At 39.0% G+C, this 19,122-nt stretch overlaps 3 protein-coding genes across 3 annotated transcripts; all 3 read left to right on the top strand.

The window, feature by feature from the left end:
- Positions 1-369: 369 nt before the first annotated feature.
- clrn2 (clarin 2) lies at positions 370-4,557 on the top strand. The gene is made up of 3 exons (XM_088917836.1): positions 370-622; positions 2,274-2,453; positions 4,038-4,557. The coding sequence occupies exons 1-3, from the start codon at positions 370-372 to the stop codon at positions 4,304-4,306; spliced, it is 702 nt and encodes a 233-aa protein (XP_088773962.1). The 3' UTR covers positions 4,307-4,557.
- A 771-nt stretch (positions 4,558-5,328) lies between these two features.
- On the top strand, positions 5,329-13,024 carry lap3 (leucine aminopeptidase 3). Its single transcript, XM_088918491.1, has 13 exons — positions 5,329-5,552; positions 5,954-6,069; positions 6,309-6,363; positions 6,626-6,731; positions 7,218-7,377; positions 7,920-8,084; positions 8,552-8,710; positions 9,317-9,441; positions 10,241-10,329; positions 11,237-11,339; positions 12,136-12,215; positions 12,302-12,414; positions 12,665-13,024. The coding sequence occupies exons 1-13, from the start codon at positions 5,457-5,459 to the stop codon at positions 12,849-12,851; spliced, it is 1,554 nt and encodes a 517-aa protein (XP_088774617.1). The 5' UTR covers positions 5,329-5,456; the 3' UTR covers positions 12,852-13,024.
- Positions 13,025-13,825: 801 nt separating this feature from the next.
- med28 (mediator complex subunit 28) lies at positions 13,826-19,041 on the top strand. Its single transcript, XM_088918506.1, has 4 exons — positions 13,826-14,026; positions 14,947-15,013; positions 15,346-15,458; positions 17,123-19,041. The coding sequence occupies exons 1-4, from the start codon at positions 13,865-13,867 to the stop codon at positions 17,318-17,320; spliced, it is 540 nt and encodes a 179-aa protein (XP_088774632.1). The 5' UTR covers positions 13,826-13,864; the 3' UTR covers positions 17,321-19,041.
- Positions 19,042-19,122: the final 81 nt, after the last annotated feature.

Genomic DNA, 19,122 nt, shown 5'->3' with positions numbered 1-19,122 from the left:
AATATTAGTGCTGCAGACTGGACTGGGGAAGACCAACAATTAAACCTCTGGATGGAACTTTAGCAGACAAGCACAGATAGAATTACCTTTGTGTGGTAAGAGAGATCTCTGCTGCGCTAGGCTACTAATCAGGTTTTGTTTCCAAATGTTCTGAGGTGGCTATTTATACTGACTGTAGTGAGTAGGAACTAGGGAAAGTCTTTAACATTTGCTTTTTATTTAGTTAGGAAAGAGCATACGAGGGACAGAAATAATGGAGGTTTGTGGGGTGTTTGACGAAGCGTTACAAACCTACAAGAAGGCTCCAGTCACATTGCGGCGTCCTATTACAGTCAGCCAGCGTGAGGTCAGGCTTTCGTAAGCTATGCAATGCCTGGGCTGTTGAAAAAGACTCTTTTTTCCCTGGCTTCCCTGCTCAGCATTGCCTCCGTCGTGCTGCTTGTTGTGGCTCTTGCTACTGAGAAGTGGGTGACTGGAAAAATCCTGTGCAAGACAGGAGCTGAGCTGGTGAATGCTTCGGATCCAGAGCTGGTGAAATTTGTTGGAGACATTTACTTTGGTCTTTTCCAAGGAGGCAAAATAAGGCAATGCGGTCTAGGCAGTCGACGCTCCAAGATATACAGTAAGTTTTGTTTTCTTCATTTTTTCTGATATGAGAATAAATGACTCTTTCTGTCTTTTGTTGGTATACATTGCATTAATCCCCTGGTTTAAATATTCACTTATTTAAGCCGGAAATGTAGCCTATTTTGTAATGTAAATTGGAGGTTTTACATGCTATTGTGTACATTGTGGCTTGAAATGCACTCATCAATGCCCATTCTTTCTAACCCTGAAATATAGAAAGAAGTATAGCAGTTCCCCTTTAATTCAAGTTGAATGTCATCCTTATCATTGAATTAACAGCCTAACTGTGACAGTAAATGCACTGACAAGATAAAATCCAGGAGATTTATTCAAAATTAGCATTGAAACACAAACCAGAAGACAAGTTGAAACTGCATGGAAGTGCTTTTAAAATTGAGCAGGGACCACTTCTTTAACCCAAGGATTGTGGGATTGTGAAACAAGCTACCCAGCCATGCTGATAAAGTCACTGTGATGAGACCCTTGTATTAAAAACGACTAAATATCAAACGGGCTAAAGAGGCCTAATGGCCTCCTTTCATTTGTTAACTTTCTTATTTCCTTATGTACTTAAACTGATCCTCTGAAAACCTAGATGATTTAACATGGGCATTTACTGTATTTGATACTGCCAAAAAGATTCATACTGATTGTTGACTTTATAAAAACAATGGGCTGAAAAAGATGTGATTAATCCCGACTTTCTTTGTAATCTTCCTCATGAAGGGGGCATTACCTCTGGACTCATGAGTGACAAGTTGTGGGTTCAGGCTGTATAAGTGGAAGGTAATTCCTAGTAGGGACCCAACCCACCAGGGAGGGAGCGATGCACCCTCTAGTCTGCTTCACACTGCAGAGCTCTGACAAAATAAGCCTTTGTTGTAACGAACGAGTTCTTTCAGGACCCTATGCAGACGACACGATCCGGGGTGGAGTGAGGAAAACACAGGGGAAAAAGGCGTGCAGGAGTCGGGAATGAAAACAGGGGGGCGTGTCCAAAGTGCGCAGGTGTCCAGGGGGGTGAGTCCGGGGCAAACAATCCAGAAGTAATCCAAACGGGGAATCCAAAACGGGCAAAGTCCAAAGCCGGGCGGTCCATCCGAGACTAGACAGGATAAAGACAGGAACCGGATCGGAACAGGAGCGGAAAATAAAACCATAGCAGAACCAGGCGCATCCAGGTCCCGGGCTCGCATGATACAGGAATCAATGCAGAGCCCTGAACTGAGTGGGCGTCAGACTTTTAAGGTGGGCTGGGAGGAGGCTGAAACAGGGGGCAGGAGCACAAAATCAAGTCCGAAGTGAAAGACCCGGAGCGCCCTTAAGTGGGAGGGACTACAATCGTGACAATTGTGGCTTTGGTGTGACTTTATTTATGAAAACCTTTTAATAGAAAATGTAAGTACTACCACCCACTTGGATACAGGAGAGAATTTCTGATTCATTGCAGTGGATTGTTTTATTTGCAATGCGATTGCCGAATGCAAGATTTGGCCCTTTAATCACAATGCACAAATGCTGTACTGCTCTGGTGCACTGTAGCGCCCGTTGTCAAAACCGGAACGCAACCTACTCGTCTGATGAATTGAAGTAAAACAAAGTGAAGTTAAAAAAAATCTAACTGTGCTTTTTTTCTTTTTTTTCAGTTTTTCCAAATCTTGTGAAAAAACTGAATAGTGGACTTCACGTGATGATTATCCTGTTTCTCTTCACTGCCATAGTATTTGCTCTGATCAGTTTTGGGTTTTGCATTTATAATGCCAGGAAAATTCCTTATCAGTCTATCAAAGGGCCAGGAGGGATATACTTGTGGAACTTTGTTGCAGGTAAATATATAATATAATATATTATAAATATAATTTATAAACTGAGCTTTGGATAATGCAGACAAGGATCCCTCTGACTCAAGCTGAGTCTATACTTTTTTACAGGAAAACAAACATACAAATTTTGTAGTTTAACCTTATATGCCAGCTTTGATTTATGAACTCGTAAGGTATTTCAATATTTTTATATTCTTGTTTAGGATATTTTGCTGGTAGCCCAGAACTACAAGTTAAGTTTCCTTAAGCAACATGACTGTCACATTTTTATTATGGTTTAATACTTTATTGTTGCAAACAGAATGTATTATTTAATACATTTCAGGTAGAGGCTGACAGAATTAAAGATATGATACCCAAAAACTCAAGAGATATCTATGACTGTCTAGGTTCATTTGTGAAAAAAAAAGGTTACTATGTTTTCTGTCTTACCACTAAATAATCTTAAATTATTAAATAGTAAAAAAAAGTATAGAACCTATGCACATAAGTACCGTAAATGGATATTGGATATCGATTTGCAATTGAACACAATTAATCAATGATAGGTCATGATCTGGGAGAACTCAAGAAATGACACCTGTTAGATTCAAGTATGATGGCCTATGTGGTACTGTCTTGTCACTACAGCATTCCACTTGTAATATTGTAATAGAGGTATCCTGTGTGACACTACAGCACTTTGATCAAGGTCTGGGACCTCATTTGCTGCCCATCATCCGGGCTCTGATGTGACAACATTCTAGCTGGTTAATGCCTGCCCTCATGCTGCTCATGCAATGACAGCTTTCTTGAAAGATGGTGAAAGTGTCACTTACTGTATAATGATTGTCCTACTCGACAGACTTCAGCCACATTGAACATCTGTGGGATAAGATGGGAAATACAGTATGTCACTTAGGACTCAAATACAATGAAAATTTGTATATGTGTCCACTCTTTACAAGATGATGGGATAGCTTCCCACAGGAGATCTACAGCCTGGATACAGCCTGGGGCGACCTGGTGCTAGGCGGGTTTCAGGACATCCCGAACGTCAATCCCGAACGAGCCAAGCAAGAATAAGTGACCCGGAAATATATAGCCCCAGAGAGAGAGAGACACTGGAAGGACAGCAAAGCACAGGAAACTAGGGACAGGACAGAGCAGGAGCACCCTCTGGCTGCAGAGGGCATGACAGGTGGCCACACACACTACTAGCCTGCAGCTTTCACAGTAGAGCCCTTGTTAATCAACGCTGCTGATGACAAATATTAACCCACATAATGAATTTACCAATGTCAATTCTGTTCAATACAATATTAGTGCACCTGCTGCTTGCAGTTACAAAAAGAATATTGCTTTTGATGCTTGGTATTTTGCCTGCACAGACTAAAAAAAGATGACCAAAAGTTATCTTTATTACTTTATACTGTAGGTAGTTCATGTGATGGACAGTGGTGTTCTTGCAGACTCCATATAACTATACTAATCCATGAAAAATTCCTTCCATAATCTGAAATGGCACATTACTTCCTAGTTTTTGTTGCAATCTACTGCTCCTTTGCTGTTTTGTTAACACTTTCTGCTTGCCTCTTTCTCCTTAAGCTCTGTTTGGAGTGTTTGGAGTTGTCAGCTTCATCGCAGCTTTGAAGCTTCATCGCCTAACTGAGAGAGTGGCCAACTTCCGGGAAAATGTCTTTCAGTTCATTATCTTGGAAGAGCATTATGACTTCTCTTTCTGGTTATGTGTAGCAAGCACTGCTACTCATGGAGCAAACTTTATTGTTGTGGCCATTAGTGGGATCCATTTCCCCAAAGTACAGACTAAAAAACCCGAAGAACCTACAGTTACAGCAGAAGACCTTCTGTACTAGGCAAGACAAATGCTTTTGGATATCAAAGTGAAAACCCAACTTTGACATTCTTCATTGCTGACTCTACACACAGGGGAAAAAGCCTTAAGAATATTGTAACGCTTACGGCCGACAGGTACTGTGTAAGAGCCGGCGTACCAGAGCAGGTGACGTCACCGCCCTTCCCTGTGATAGCAGGACTACAGCTACTGGGCTGTGGAGAGATCTCTCTTTAGCTCACGGGGCTAGGTCGCTGCAGAGAGACGCGGAAGTCCCGGGTTCGAGCCCCGGACGGTGTGGGGCCGACCTGATGCGGCAATGGCGCCCGCCTGAGCCCCCGTTGCGTTACAATATGTTTTGGGTTCAAATTGATGAACGCATTTTCATGACAAAAACAGAATGCCGGTGGCAGTACTGTGCAAGTTATTAGAGGAGATACGTCTATTTAAATCTGCAAGACATCACCACTGCTTTCAAACTGCAACTGTATTTTGTCCTGTTATTCTGACATAAATCTTCATTTCACAGACTCGTTTTGGACTTTGAAATTCAGCCAAAAAAGGAGCTACATAAAAAGTACAGGACGGTCATGAAGTTGCAAACTCAGCTTTTCAATACTTGTAAAAATGTGAATAAATCTTTCCGTTACCAACCATTCGTTTTGATTTAATGCTGTATTTTTGGTACTGGGAAATTGTCAGTTTCTCAAATTCCTGCACCTTGCATATGAAAAGCTAGACGAATTCCAGTGTGGGAAACAAAGTATTTAATTTCTCGCGAGTGATCTGCCATGTCAGATACTAATTTAATGCTACTACATATTCATATATTTAAAACTATGTTTTTATTCAGCACTTCCAAAGGCAAAAAGAAGAGGCTTGTGTTGATGTTAAAATCTCCTGCCTCTTCTTGCAAAGGTCCTAAATAAATATTTAATGTAAATTAAATAAGTGTAAATATTTAATGTACTAATACTGGAGAGTACTTTACAAGTACCATCGTACTTTTGTAACGGCCCCTTACATGTGTCGCGTGTTAATGACGGAATCAGAGCGCTGCCGTGTAGGAAAAATGGGAAACCTTGACACTTTGAAGTACAGTACATGTGAGAGTGAATGATACAGGACAGGCGGATGAGGCAGTTCTGTAGCTGGTAACTAATAAGTAAAGTATGATGCTTCCGTTCAGAAAAGTACTTTTTTCGGGAGTCAGGACAACCAATTACAGATCATTTTCATTATCCCGGAACAAATGCGATGCCAAGAAGGTAAGTTTTATACTTTGAACTTGAAGAAAACAGGATAGATAAATTAAGTTCTGTTGTTATCTGTATTTGAAACCAACATTGTTTTTGCAGCAGTACATGTTTTGCTGGTTTCAGTATCAGTTTTTATATAAACATATTTTATTGCTGTGAAGAATATTGCAAACGTTGTTTTTAAGCATATTTACTGCGTTCTGAAATCGTCTTTATCTTGAGTAGTTCACATAGATTTGGATTAACAACTAGAAATATAAATAATACAAAAAATATAAACCCTCAACTCCCTCAAAAAATAGATAATTTTGGAATTAACCAGGGAGTACAAAAACACAGGTTTGAAATAACTGTTCTGGGGAAATTGGGGAGCTGTAAAACACTGACTGTAGCTGTGTTGCTTTTCACAGGGCCTAGTCCTTGGCGTTTATGAACAAGAAAAGGAAAGTAACGACTTCCACCTCACAGAAGCTGCAGAGGTGTTTGACAGGTCTCTGTCAGGGAGCCTGAGACAGCTATTATCTGTGTAAGTCTTGATTCCCAGTTTCAGAGCTTTTTCAAATCTGTATGGCATTCAAAATGTGTTTTTTTCTAGTGTAGAATTGTATGCAGCAGGTTTGAATATTACTAAGAGTATTATATAGTATATAGAATTGTATTTGTAATCTACTGTTATATAATATATTGTTTCGCAATAATGAAAAGAAAAAATAACAGAAAGTAGAATTTATGATCAATATTTTCTTGTTCTTCCACACTTCTCAGATCTGGGCCAGCTGTGAAAAAGGGGAAAAGCCGGGTATTTTATGGCATACACAAGGTAAAAACTAAAAAAAAGCAACTGTATCTGTGGGTGTACAATTTGAAAGAAATGAGAATTCACATCAGTTAAACCTAGATGTTTGCTTGTAATTTCCTTTCAAAAGATGGCACAAGGCATATTGAGAAATTTCCACTGTTCTTTCTTTTTAACCTGCCCTATGAAAGCACACAATCCTGTTTTTTCTGAGGGAGTAATTTTAAGTAAACCAATCAGATTGATTCATCATAAGCCTTTTTTTTCTTTTGCATTTGTGTTTTAGGATTTTTCGAGCATCGTTGTTGTAGGTCTTGGTAAACGTTCAGCTGGAGTCTGCAGTCAGGAGAACTGGGATGGCAGCAAGGAAAATATCAGAGCAGCTGTAGCAGGTAAATACATATCATCTCACACTGCGTTATATCCCAGTAGTAACTCTCTCACATCATTGTTTCAGTGAACATTTAATTAAATCAAAGCAGTATAATGTAGAGGTAAACCTTTAAAAATACAGTAAGGAACATTATCCAGACAAACCTTACTGTACATTTTTAAGTTTTTAAAAGCTGCTACCTTTGGTAGTTTCAGTGACCACTTAATGCAGCTCTGCATTACTCTTAAGCTACGTCATCTTTATGAGGCATCTTAAACTATTGTTTGAAAACACTTGTTATTCTAATCATATGTTTGTCACTTCAAAACAAATAAACAATGAAAAAAGAAATATCAATATTCATGCATGTTTGAAATGTTGATAAGACAAAGGAAACCTATTGTATTTCTCTATTTTTGTTCAGATGTTTTGAGGGCTGTGTTTTCGGGCACAGCTGATTAATAACGTGAGCTGAGAGTTGAACCCTCTTGTCTGTGGTTTTCAGTTGGCTGCAGGCAGCTGCAGGATCTGGAGATTCCAGTTGTGGAGGTTGACCCTTGTGGTGATGCCCAGGCGGCTGCGGAGGGCGCTGTTCTGGGGCTGTTTGAGTATGATGAGTTTAAGCAGAAGAAAAAGACGTTGGTGACGACACAGCTACATGCCAGGTAGTGGAAACCTTCAGATCAAGCACAGTAATAGATCCTCTTTTAGTGTTCTGCGTTAAGATAGTGAGTACACGTGTCATGTATTTAACGTCTCCAAAAACATTACCCATGACTCATGTTATTTGTGCTTTGGAACTCTGGCAAACGTTTTACTTTGGTACTTTTCCCCCTTTGAACCAATTTAAACTGAAAAAACGTAACTGATTGTTTGATGTTAAGAAAAATGGACATTTTGAAGAAATGTCAGCTTTGGTATGCTGCATTTTTATGTAACTGAAACTTATTGTTGATGTTGTTACAACAAAACACTACATTTGTAAGAAAAAGACTTAATCTGAGTTGATTGAAACATTTAGACCTTTGTTTTTACTTTTTATACTTAAAAGTAAGAAAAGAAAACATGTATTGAGGATATTTTGTCTCACAAAATGAGGATGTTTTCCCTTATATAAATGTGTCTAAAACTAAAGTTTACAATGAATTTTGTATAAGAAGAGACTTAAAATATATGAATGTAAATGTGATTTGATGCTGTTTTCCAGCACTGATGCTGCAGCTTGGGAAAGAGGAGTGATTTATGCTGAAGGACAGAATCTGGCCAGATATTTGATGGAAGCCCCTGCCAACTACATCACCCCAACGTGTTTTTCAGAGACAATACAGCAGAGACTTAAACCTTGGGCAGACAAGGTCACAGTACATATAAGGTAGTGGTGTACAGCAGTTTTTTAATTGGGTCTTTAATTAAAACAACATAATAAAGGTTACAAATGAGAAGAGGCACTTCAGCTAGTTTATTTGCATGCCAGATTAATCAATAAACTGTTTCTAAAAGAAGAGGAACATGAGGTTATTCAAGACACCCACAATCCTTTGTGCAGAAAAGTGGCCGTTAATTTTAACTGATCTTCCTCCCCGTTTCCAGTTGTATTCTTTGGTTTGTGTGTCACTGCTGGAGAAGTAAACTTCTGATTCTGTTTACTGAATCAAACGTGATTCAGTAGTTGCTATAGATTTCACACCTTTGAACAGATTTTTGAGGGGTTTTATGTCCATATGTAATTAAATAGATCATTCAGTCAAAATGCAAACTTTGGTTCTTCTTTTCCATTTGTTATGTTTTCTTGCTAGTTGGATTTTCTGTAGTACTACTTCCTCATTTTCTTTCACCCAGGCCGAAGTCCTGGATAGAAAACCACCAAATGGGAGCTTTCCTGAGTGTGTCCAGAGGCTCGGACGAACCCCCAGTGTTCCTGGAACTGCACTACAGTGGGAGCTCCAGTGCAAGTCAGCCTCCTCTTGTGTTAGTGGGAAAAGGAATAACCTTTGACAGGTATTATGAAGGCAGTTTGTTTTTTTTATTGCCTATAAAAGGGATATAATTCTACCTTGAGATCTTACTTGTCTCTGAGTTACTCCCAAACTGACTTAATGACTCTGGGTTGAAGACGTTTAAGTAGGTGGCTATGTCAGCATGCGTAGGCTGCAAAGGAACAAGTAAAGGCTTATTCCATGCTGAAAAGAAAAGAGACGCAACGTTTCGGCTGTGAAGCCTTGGGATTGAAAGGGAATGTTCTCTTGGGAATGAAACTCTGACACCTGAAGAAGGCTCCATGGCTGAAATGTTGTGTATCCTTTTTTTTCCTTTCAGCATGGAATAAACCTTTACTTGTTCCTTTACTAACTCTGAGTTCTGAATCCCAGATAAGATCTTTCCACCACTACACCCGTGCCCAAATGCATGCAAGGGAATAAAAGCCATCGCCTCAGCCTTGCGTGGGTTAAGGTCTCTTTTGACAGGGGTGGTAAGCTGGTTTTATCATAATGTGTCCATGGAATGTTCAAGCCAGGATGAGCCACGTGTCTGTCAAGTTACGTGTAGGTGCCTGATTATTATGAGCCGAGAGGAACCGTGTGTGTTTGCGATCCTGTTTTGAAGTGGTGGGATTTCACTGAAGCCCTCCTCAGGCATGGACGCCATGAGAGCCGACATGGGTGGAGCAGCGACTGTGTGCGCCGCCATCGTCACCGCGGCAGCCTTAAAACTCCCCCTCAACATCGTGGGTAAGAAAGGCATGCCTGCTGTGCGTGTAAAAGATTGTAGTCATGGTGAAGAAGAGACATTCAGCAGCCGTGTCACCCTGCAATTCACATCTGGCAATTCACTGAAGCTCAGCAGGTGTGAGCCTGGTCAGTACCTGGATGGTACTAAGGTTGCTGCTGGAAGAGGTGTTAGTGGGGCCAGCAGGGGGCGCTCACCCTGCAGTCTGTGTGGGTCCTGATACCCCAGTATAGTGATGTGGACACTATTCTGTAAAAAGGCGCCATCCTTCGGATGAGACGTAAAAGGTCATCCTGGCCAAATTTCCTATTGGCCTTTACCAGTCACGGCCTCCCATTAATCCCCATCTATGAATTGGCTCCATCACTCTGCTTTCCTCCCCACTGATAGCTGATGTGTGGTGAGCATACTGGCGCACTACGGCTGCCGTCGCATCATCCAGGTGGGGCTGCACATTGGTAGTGGTGGAGGGGAGTCCCCATTACCTGTAAAGCGCTTTTGAGTGGAGTGTCCAGAAAAGAGCTATATAGCTAGATTGTGTTGTATAGATTGTAAATATGTGAATTTGGTGTTTTCAAGCTATCATGTTTTAATAAGCTACAGGCATCTTGAAGGAACATTTCCATGTTTACTTGTTAATTAAAATGAGTTTTTAACCTGCGTAATTAAAACACTAGGAACGTGCATGTCTGGCACAATGAACTCGGCATCGAAGTGTTAAATCATAATTATAGAACTCTGGTGTTTGTAAAACAAAATGTGTTTATGCTTTTCCAACACTTTAATGTTATTATTTTTTAGGTTTGGCACCTCTCTGTGAAAACATGCCAAGTGGCAAAGCAAATAAACCTGGTGATGTAGTAAGGGCAAAGAATGGAAAAACAATACAGGTATATTAACCATTAGATACTTGAATAGTATTCTGTAAATGTTCTGTTTGTAGATGACATTTTTAAGCAAATAAGACCTGCTTTAAAGCCTGTGAAATATATCATAAGAAACCTTCCAGTTCTCTGTTCCGTTCTTCTTAATTTATATCAGTGATCTACAGTAGATTCCAGAATATTTTGTAAACTAGTGAAGTTTGCAGATGATACCAAATCAGGAGTATTAGCAGACACTGTAGAAGCAGCTAATGAAATTCAAAAAGATTTCAATAACATTCATGACTGGGCAAACACCTAGCTGATGTTGTTTAATGTAGACAAGTGCAGCAATTTGCATGCAAGCAGTACAAAAACATTAAATGTAAAAACATAACAGGAAACGCTGTGCTAGAAAAGGCTGCTTATCATAGCCAACAGCTCCACTGAAACTACTGCAAGGGACAGTACGAGAGAAATGAAAGCAATGACTGTGAGGTAATAAGATTATTTCCATTTGGATTGTTGTCATTTTGAATCAAGAAATCATTGTGAATTCGAAATGTATTTGATATGTATAATCAGAGTTGTGCAAAACCATCAAAGTGGATTTAGTAGGAAAAAATAGGCCTTCTGCATGTCCACAGCTTATAAGAATTATGAATAGATGCCTTGTGTATGGTATGTTAACCTGTAGAATTACAGGTTTTGTACCGTAGAATTAATATTTAAAAGCAAGGCATATTAGGTGATTTAATACCATGCTTTTGCAATGCATTATTCATGTGTTTTGTGAAAACATAAATTATTACTAATTCATCTGTACGATCCAGTGCAGCTTTGCAAGTTAGATAACTTGATAGCAGATCCAGTTTCCTTTGATGTGGGAAAGATATATTTAATTTCATATATACTGTACTTCAATTTCTCACAGATTGATAACACTGATGCGGAAGGCCGGTTAATACTGGCAGACTCTCTGTGCTATGCACACAGTTTTAACCCCAAGGCAATAGTCAATGCTGCAACATTAACAGGTATGTATGTCACAGCAAAACAAACTACAATATCAATCAAAATAATTTTGGGGGGAAACTAAGCATACAGCTTATATTGTGCTGAGTGTTGCATACCAGAGCTAAAATGCTGAAAGGCATTTGTTGCGGTGGTCACTTGTGCTGTCATGTGCTTTACTTAGACAATAGACATTTCTGTTTTGCAGAAATTCGGTGGTCTTACAGTAACATATGGTCTCCCCAAGGAGAATTCATTTTGGCATAACATTTGCTCTTTTCAGAACTAAGGAAATGTCCTTTGTTAATATTTATGTTATGTGCAGCAACAAAAATGTTATTTATGACACAACGTGCACATCCCATGCATTCCTTTCTCTGAAGAGCTGCCTGACTTAAAAAGATGGTTAATTTCTCCACACTTACAACATCAGAAGAATACTATATGAATGAGGGAGTTTTACCCATATCCCTTGGAATCTATGTCCAAAACAGCTTTTGTATCTAAAGTAGTTAAGTTTAAATAAGTTAGAAAGTAAGTTAAAAGGGATTTAAACATCAGTGAACCTGGTAATCCTCAGAGTACCATGACAGTGCTGAAGATACCTCTGTAGGTAACCTGACATTTGCTTCTCTTGTCTGAACTTAAGAAAGACCACAAACAAGAGAATGTTTTTAACCTATTTGGCATGTTTATTTGAAACTCAGAACTTGTTATAATTAGTTTAGAGTGAAGGGTTCACCTCATTTGTTAAAATCTTAGTTCTTGCTTTCATCATGCAGATAAAAGTTAAATTTCCTGTCCATATTTTGCATGCAGGTGCCATGGACGTAGCTCTGGGGTCAGCTGCTACTGGTGTTTTTACTAATTCCGACTGGTTATGGGAAGAACTGCATAAGGTAAAATTGTTTTCAATATTTTTGAAGCTGTTTGAACTACAAATTAAAAGTGAATGCAAAAGGATAAACAATCTCCATCTTTTTAGGCAAGCATCATGACTGGTGATCGGGTTTGGCGGATGCCTCTCTTCCAACATTATACCCGGCAGGTAACAGAGAGTCAGCTGGCAGACCTGAACAACATTGGAAAATACAGCCGGTAAGTGAAGAGAATAGGGAAACCGTCTAAAACAACAATAAAAGATGCTTCTTCTTTCGAACAGAGTCAAAGCATTTAGTCTTTATTACTCTATAAGCAATTAGATTTAGCAGTATAGATAAGTTTTTGTTGTTGGTGGAATTACTGTACAGTTTTCTCAGGACCGTCGTTTTGGGATTCCATTTTGATGGGATGGTAGTGAAAAGAGCCTGAGGCTTTTCTTTTTAAGCACTTTTGCCTTGTTCCTCAGGTCGGGAGGCGCCTGCACTGCTGCAGCTTTCCTCCGGGAGTTTGTGACGGCACCACACTGGGCACATCTGGATATAGCTGGAGTCATGTCAAACAAAGATGAAGTCCCCTATCTACGCAAAGGCATGTCTGGGAGGCCAACCAGAACTCTGGTTGAGTTTGCTGCTAGACTGAGTAAAGAAGTATAAAGGTTTACTGGTAGTAACACTTCCGCTTGGAAATGGTTACTGTGGTTTTTTGGAGGTCATCATTTTATAAGGTTTTTGCTGTTAAATCATGTATTTTGTATGATAGATGACTGGAACAAATTATGAAAGTCTGCTGTCTGAGAGATTTTCTCTTGAATAAATTGAAGACAAGACATAGGTTGTAGGACACTTTTGTACATATACCCATCTGTCCATTTTATAACCTCTTTGTCTAGTTCAGAGTCGTGGGGGAGCCAGAGCCTATTTCGGGGTGCATTGGGCACAAGGCGGAGTACTCCAAATACAGGACTTGCAGGCAGAAATATGCACAGACTCATACCAGGACTGAGTTTCCAAGAAGCCAGTTAACTTACTAGCATTTCCTTTAACTATGGGAGCTCATGTCCATTATTCAATTTAAATAAGCAGGCATTTGTGGGGTACTTTCCTAAGTATTGGCTATGATTGTTCACCTTCCAGGCCATGGGAAACTGTGATGACCCTGACTTTCCATCTTTTTTTATGATAGCTGGAGAACCTTGAAAATATAGTACTGTCGATATGACCCTTGGCGTAAGCAATTCCCTATAGATATGATTCCCAATCTTCCTGAATTTCCCCCTGCTATCTTACAGCACATACCTCTTTTCCCATCTTAAAGAGCCCTTGATTCCTATTTCCTGAAATAATTTCATTGTAACATTTCGATGTTCTGCATAGAAATACGTGATTTCACCTTTAAAAATGGAGCCCAGAATGAACAGATGTATTTCATTAGTGTGAGATTTATTACTAAGGTCAGCATTATCTCCGTAATAATTACATATTCCAAGTTGATTTTATAGTAAAGTGGGGTAGACATTGGGGAGAAAAAAAAATCTTGAAAATACCCTCTTGCCCCTTGATTAGATACAGTCGCACACAAAATACGTAATCGGCTTGTGTGTCATGTGACGGGAAGTTCCCCTTCCCAGCAGAGCTCGGGGCAGCCTGAGCGTCATTCAGCAGCGGTCATGGCTTCTTCCATGAGCGGGATGTTTCCAGGGCAGCAGCCGCCAGGACCCCATCCTGCGGGAGCTCCGGGTGCCCCTGGTCAGCCCGGTCTTCTACCTGCTGCTACCGGGGCTAGGGGTCAGAGCACAACGCTGGTGGATGATCTGGAAGCTTCTTTTGAGGTACAGTGGGAGAGCATAACTAATTTTTTCAACATTGTTTTCTTCCCTTCTTGCTGTAAAATTGTTTTGTCGAAGAGAAATTTTGCAGTGGAATTTGGGTCGAAGTAGAGAATCTAATCCCACCATGCTGGATGATGGGTGACGGGTTGATTGTTGATTTTTTTTTAAATATACCACATCGTTGAAGTTAGCCGAAGAAAACAACAAATCGTTTATTCTCAAATACATAATATAAGCTTTATCCTATTTTAACAGTACTGTACTTAAAAGCTGGATACAAATTATCATAGGTAGAGGCCATATTTTTAGGTTTTGATATTAACACTGTATGTCAAGGGTTCTTTTTAAGAGGAATATTCTGTCTGTATCCCTTTGCTTGTAAATCTAGGTTTGCTTGGAGCCTAGGACCCACAAACTCCGTTCAAACCAATATAATTCTCTCCGACATGACGCGTTGTTTTCGTCTAATGAATCGTACATAAATTTAAAGACCTGCGTTAATTAACGGAGACTGTAAAAACCTATACATTAGATTTAATTTAGCCGCAATGAGCGCCTTTGTGCGGTAGATGGGGCTAAAGCGATGATTACAATACGTGGGTAAAAGAACACAAACATAAGCAGGCGTAGCAATTAGTATATATCCCTGTGTAGTATACTTTTTCAACGTGTAGTGTACTCAGATGCGATTTTTTTGGACAGAAGACAAATCCTTACAAATCAGATTACTTTTCGGTCCAAAGGAATACGTTTTGTTTGTTTGTTTTTTATTTTTGCCTCCTTTCTATTGACATTTAACAGTTGCAGGGACATAGAGCCAGCGTATCCTGTAAATCAGTGGACACTGCAGTTTTGCAGAAGTGTGATGGATATTGATGTTTAGAAACTTTGATTTCATGGTCCTGTTTTTTCACTTTTAGGCATGTTTTGCATCCCTTGTGAGTCAAGACTACGTAAATGGCACTGATCAGGAAGAAATTCGAACAGGTGAGACCTCTGTCGGTATGTTTTTTGTATGCACTCTGGTACATCTTTGTAATGGAGTTGTAAAAAAATAAATTATTCATAACAGATCTGAGCTTTGGGTGAATTTCTTAACCTTAATTTTGTACTTCACTGTTTAATTCAGGGATTACTCTCATAGTTTTTGATAGAGCTGCATCCCACATAAGTGTCCTTGATTTGTCTTTCAGCTTGTTTTTACAGTACTTACTGGTTTAGATTTTTTTTACTTTTGCTTCATCTGTACATTCTTTTAATTAATTTATTAATAAGGTACAGCACTGAAGTGATACATTCCATCAAAACGTTTTTTAAAGGTGTAGACCAGTGTATCCAGAAATTCCTAGATGTTGCCAGACAGACTGAGTGCTTCTTTCTTCAGAAGAGATTACAGTTGTCTGTACAGAAACCAGAGCAAGTTGTAAAAGAGGTAAGATGACCATGTTTAAATTAAGTGTGCCTTATTTCTGTGCCCCTTCTGCAGTTTCATGATCGGTTCTTGTGCTGAAGTTGAATTTGGCTTGGTCTTCTCAGATGGAGCACATGTTTTGCCTCTAAAATCTTAGATCAGTAGACTTATAAGAATATTTTAAGGTTCTACAGTTTACTGCTTATAGGGGAACTGCAGTCCCAATTTCTCAGACTGGTTATTAATTCTGGGTAACAAAAACTAATTGATGGTATCACAAACTTTTGGAAGTCTCAAATGAAGCACAAAATCGTGACGTTTTTGAAAGTACTGGATGGTCGCCATGTTGTTGCAAACTGCTGGTCTCTCCACGGGCAAGAGTGAGAGTTCCCGTGAATTGTGATGTGTAGCTGCCCTTCATGCTCCCTAGTCACTGTAAAGACTAATGGAATGCGATGTGCGAGTGAATAAGTACAGGTCGTGCAGCAGACGTTTCACTGCAGAAATGTTCCAGCATGATCTGCGTGCAGAGTTAATAAGTAGTTTTTGTCAGTAAAGCGGTCGCAAAGTCAATATGTTAAATTCAAATCAATTACACTTATTCAGTCAATAGTCTAATTAAAGTATCTAAAAATGTTGCCTTATATTGCAAAATAAAAAGATTAGTTTTCAAATAGTTAATTTGGGATAGGATGTTTATTGACATTTTGACTCTGCTTAGGAGTTTACGTGATTATGAAGCCTGACAGTTTGTAATATGAAATATATTTTTGTTTCAGATACTTAACTGAAACGTGTGCTCAATCAGGTTCCGTTTTTGCCTATAAAAACCAACCAATGAAAAGATGGTGATCTCAGTGCTTGATAGAAAAAAAATCGACCTTCACGATTTAAGTGATCCTTTGTATCATAATTGTTTAAGACATAAGTTGAGATGCGCATTAAATATAGTTTTACGACTAAGAGCAATATTTCTATTGCAATAAGAGAGATGTATTCACAAGCGTGCCTGTTTATAATGTAATAGGGCTGGTTATTTTGGAAGTTTTGTTGCCTCATTCTGAATCAAAGACAATGAGGGAAATATGGAGCTGCGCATAACTGGAAATTTGGTCTATTTTGTTATGTAAATTTCAAGGTTTTACACGCTGCTGTGTGCATTTTACTTTCATTGCATTTTGAAATGCACTCTTCAATGCTGACTCTTTCTCACCCTGGAATAAAAAAAAATTGCAGTTCTACTTTAACCTGTGTCAATGTGCAAAAGTCAGTAAACCTTTCCAACATCCCGCTATTTCCAGCATCTGTTTTTGGTCTCAGAAAATCAGTTCTAGGAAAATAATTTTTAAATGTTTTTATATATTAAATATTGTAGTAATTCTTAAATATTATACTACTTAGTCCTCACAGTTGACAAATTATTTGATACCTAAAGCAAATATCCTGAAAAAGAACCTTTCATTGCTCGTGTCAATAATGCATTGAAGAGTGTGATTTAAATATGCCATTTGGTGTTTCCTGTGTGATGCACAGAAGTCATTCCTTTGATCCAAAAGGCCATCTGATTTGGAAGGATTTGTCCATTTTCCAAAAAGAGCATAAAAGAATTGCATCAATGTTGAAATGTTTTAAAAGTTTGCCTTGTCAGTGCTGATGTCGTATTAAAATTTGACTCGCTCTTTCAGGATGTGTCCGAGTTAAGAAATGAGCTCCAGAGAAAAGAGGCCTTGATTCAGAAACACCTGAGTAAAATTCGCCATTGGCAGCAGGTCCTGGAGGACATTAACGTACAGCACAAGAAGCCCACAGAACTCCCCCAGGGTCCACTGGCATACCTGGAGCAAGCCTCCGCTAACATCCCAGCACCCATGAAGCAGAACTAATGCAGAAACAGCACTTCACAGTGCTAGAGGACATGTAAATACTCAGATGACATTTTTGTATCGTTGGAATAAAGTTCTTTTCATTCGTTTCTTTATGGTGTATCATGTTACTTATATGTGATATTGCAAATGTAGTGGAATTGTTTGAAATCTGTTTTTTTTCCTGTTGCAGGGAAAACATTTTAACATATATAACCTTTTTTATTTTTTGGAAACGGTGAAGGTTTTAGGGAATGAATCGGATGTAACATTACATTTAAAATTTCTGAAGAAAGATACCTGCAGCTTTTGGACTGGAATAATATTAGGTTATTATTATTGTTATTATTTTAAGTTAATTTTAAATTACTATATATTTTCTGTTTTGCTAATATTTGAGATGCATATATTTGGAACAGTTTTAAGGTAACTAAAGAGAATGTTGATTTTATTTTGAGAAGAGAGCAAATGTTTCCACAGTATGGTGGCTAGAGAGACTGCTGTCTAATGGAAGAGATGTTACCCGAAATGTTCTGGCTACTTGGTTGTTAAAGATCCTACAGTATATCGGGGTGTTAAACCCTATGTCATGGGTAAATTCTGCTCTGGGCCTTTACAGTCTAGTCTCCCTAAACTTTCATCCTTAAATCAATTGGTGAAGCAGTTAATCGCTTCTATTCCTGGCATGTTTCACCTACATGGGAGCTCACTTCACTGGTGGATGATGCAGTAGTCCCATTGTAAAAGTAAAGTGGTTTGGTAGCCTTTGGCATGAAAAGTACTATATAAAAGGAGGGCATTTTGAAAGATTTGGAAGACATGGTGCAAAAAATCACAAGCTTTCGTCTTTCTCAAAAGCTTAGGGTGCAAAAAAACAGCCTTCTCCTGTACACCTGCCTTTGTGTAAATTTCTTAAATAAGTTATTCAGGCGGTGATCACACATTGGGCTGCTAACCCTGTTGAGTTTCCTCCACTGATAAGATAACTGTTTTGAATCCGTTTCTACTCCTGTCTGCAGACAGCGGGAGCACAGCCTGTCCTTTCTGGGTATCTTGGTTTGCCAAGTTCTTTGGCTGGATTGTGATCAGTGGGCATGAGTTTCATCTGGATCTCTCTCATCTTTCACCCTGTTCATATACAGGTACTCTGCCACTGTGCATTGTCTTTTTAGGGCCTGGTAGCATTCCAATGTGTGTGTCACAGTGGGAGAGTTAGTATTGTTTGGTTTGTGCTGCAATTTGGTTGACTCTGGACCCTGGTTTGTGGTGTTACTGTAAAAAAGGCAGTAAATCTGAGAACAGCACAGCTAAGGGTGGTATATACATACTCTTGTTCAGTGATAGTTGATGGATTTTTTTAAATATATTTTATGTTTGGTGTAAGAAGCAAAAAAATAAGAGCAAAGCATTGTAAGCCAAACCACTAAGGAGGTTAGTTAAGTTAAAGATACTGAAAACTTGGTAACGAAATGGTGTAAACTCTGATGCCTTGGCTAAATTCTACTCTAGACTAGCACAGTCTGTTCAACCTTATTATATGTAAACCACGATATAGCTACAAGAAATTTCAATTATTAACCATGCTTTTGTTGCTTTGAATTATTTTATTCCACTCTGTTCTAAATGTATTTTTTCTAAAGGTCTTTGTGTTGCTTTTTACAAGAAAGACTATATAAGTGCGTATTATTATGGTGAATATGAGGTTATAGCATTTTGATATTAAAATATTTTTAAATTTGTAATTCTCTGATATGATGACAGCCGAAGTGTGCCAGTACACTCACCAAACATCAGCTCTCAGTGGGGTGGAGAACATAGTAATG

This window comes from Atractosteus spatula, chromosome 1, assembly GCF_055471065.1.
Source record: "Atractosteus spatula isolate fAtrSpa1 chromosome 1, fAtrSpa1.hap1, whole genome shotgun sequence".
Taxonomy (NCBI): Eukaryota; Metazoa; Chordata; class Actinopteri; order Semionotiformes; family Lepisosteidae; genus Atractosteus; species Atractosteus spatula.
Note: the sequence above shows the minus strand (reverse complement) of the source record. Positions and strands in the feature narration are given on the sequence as shown.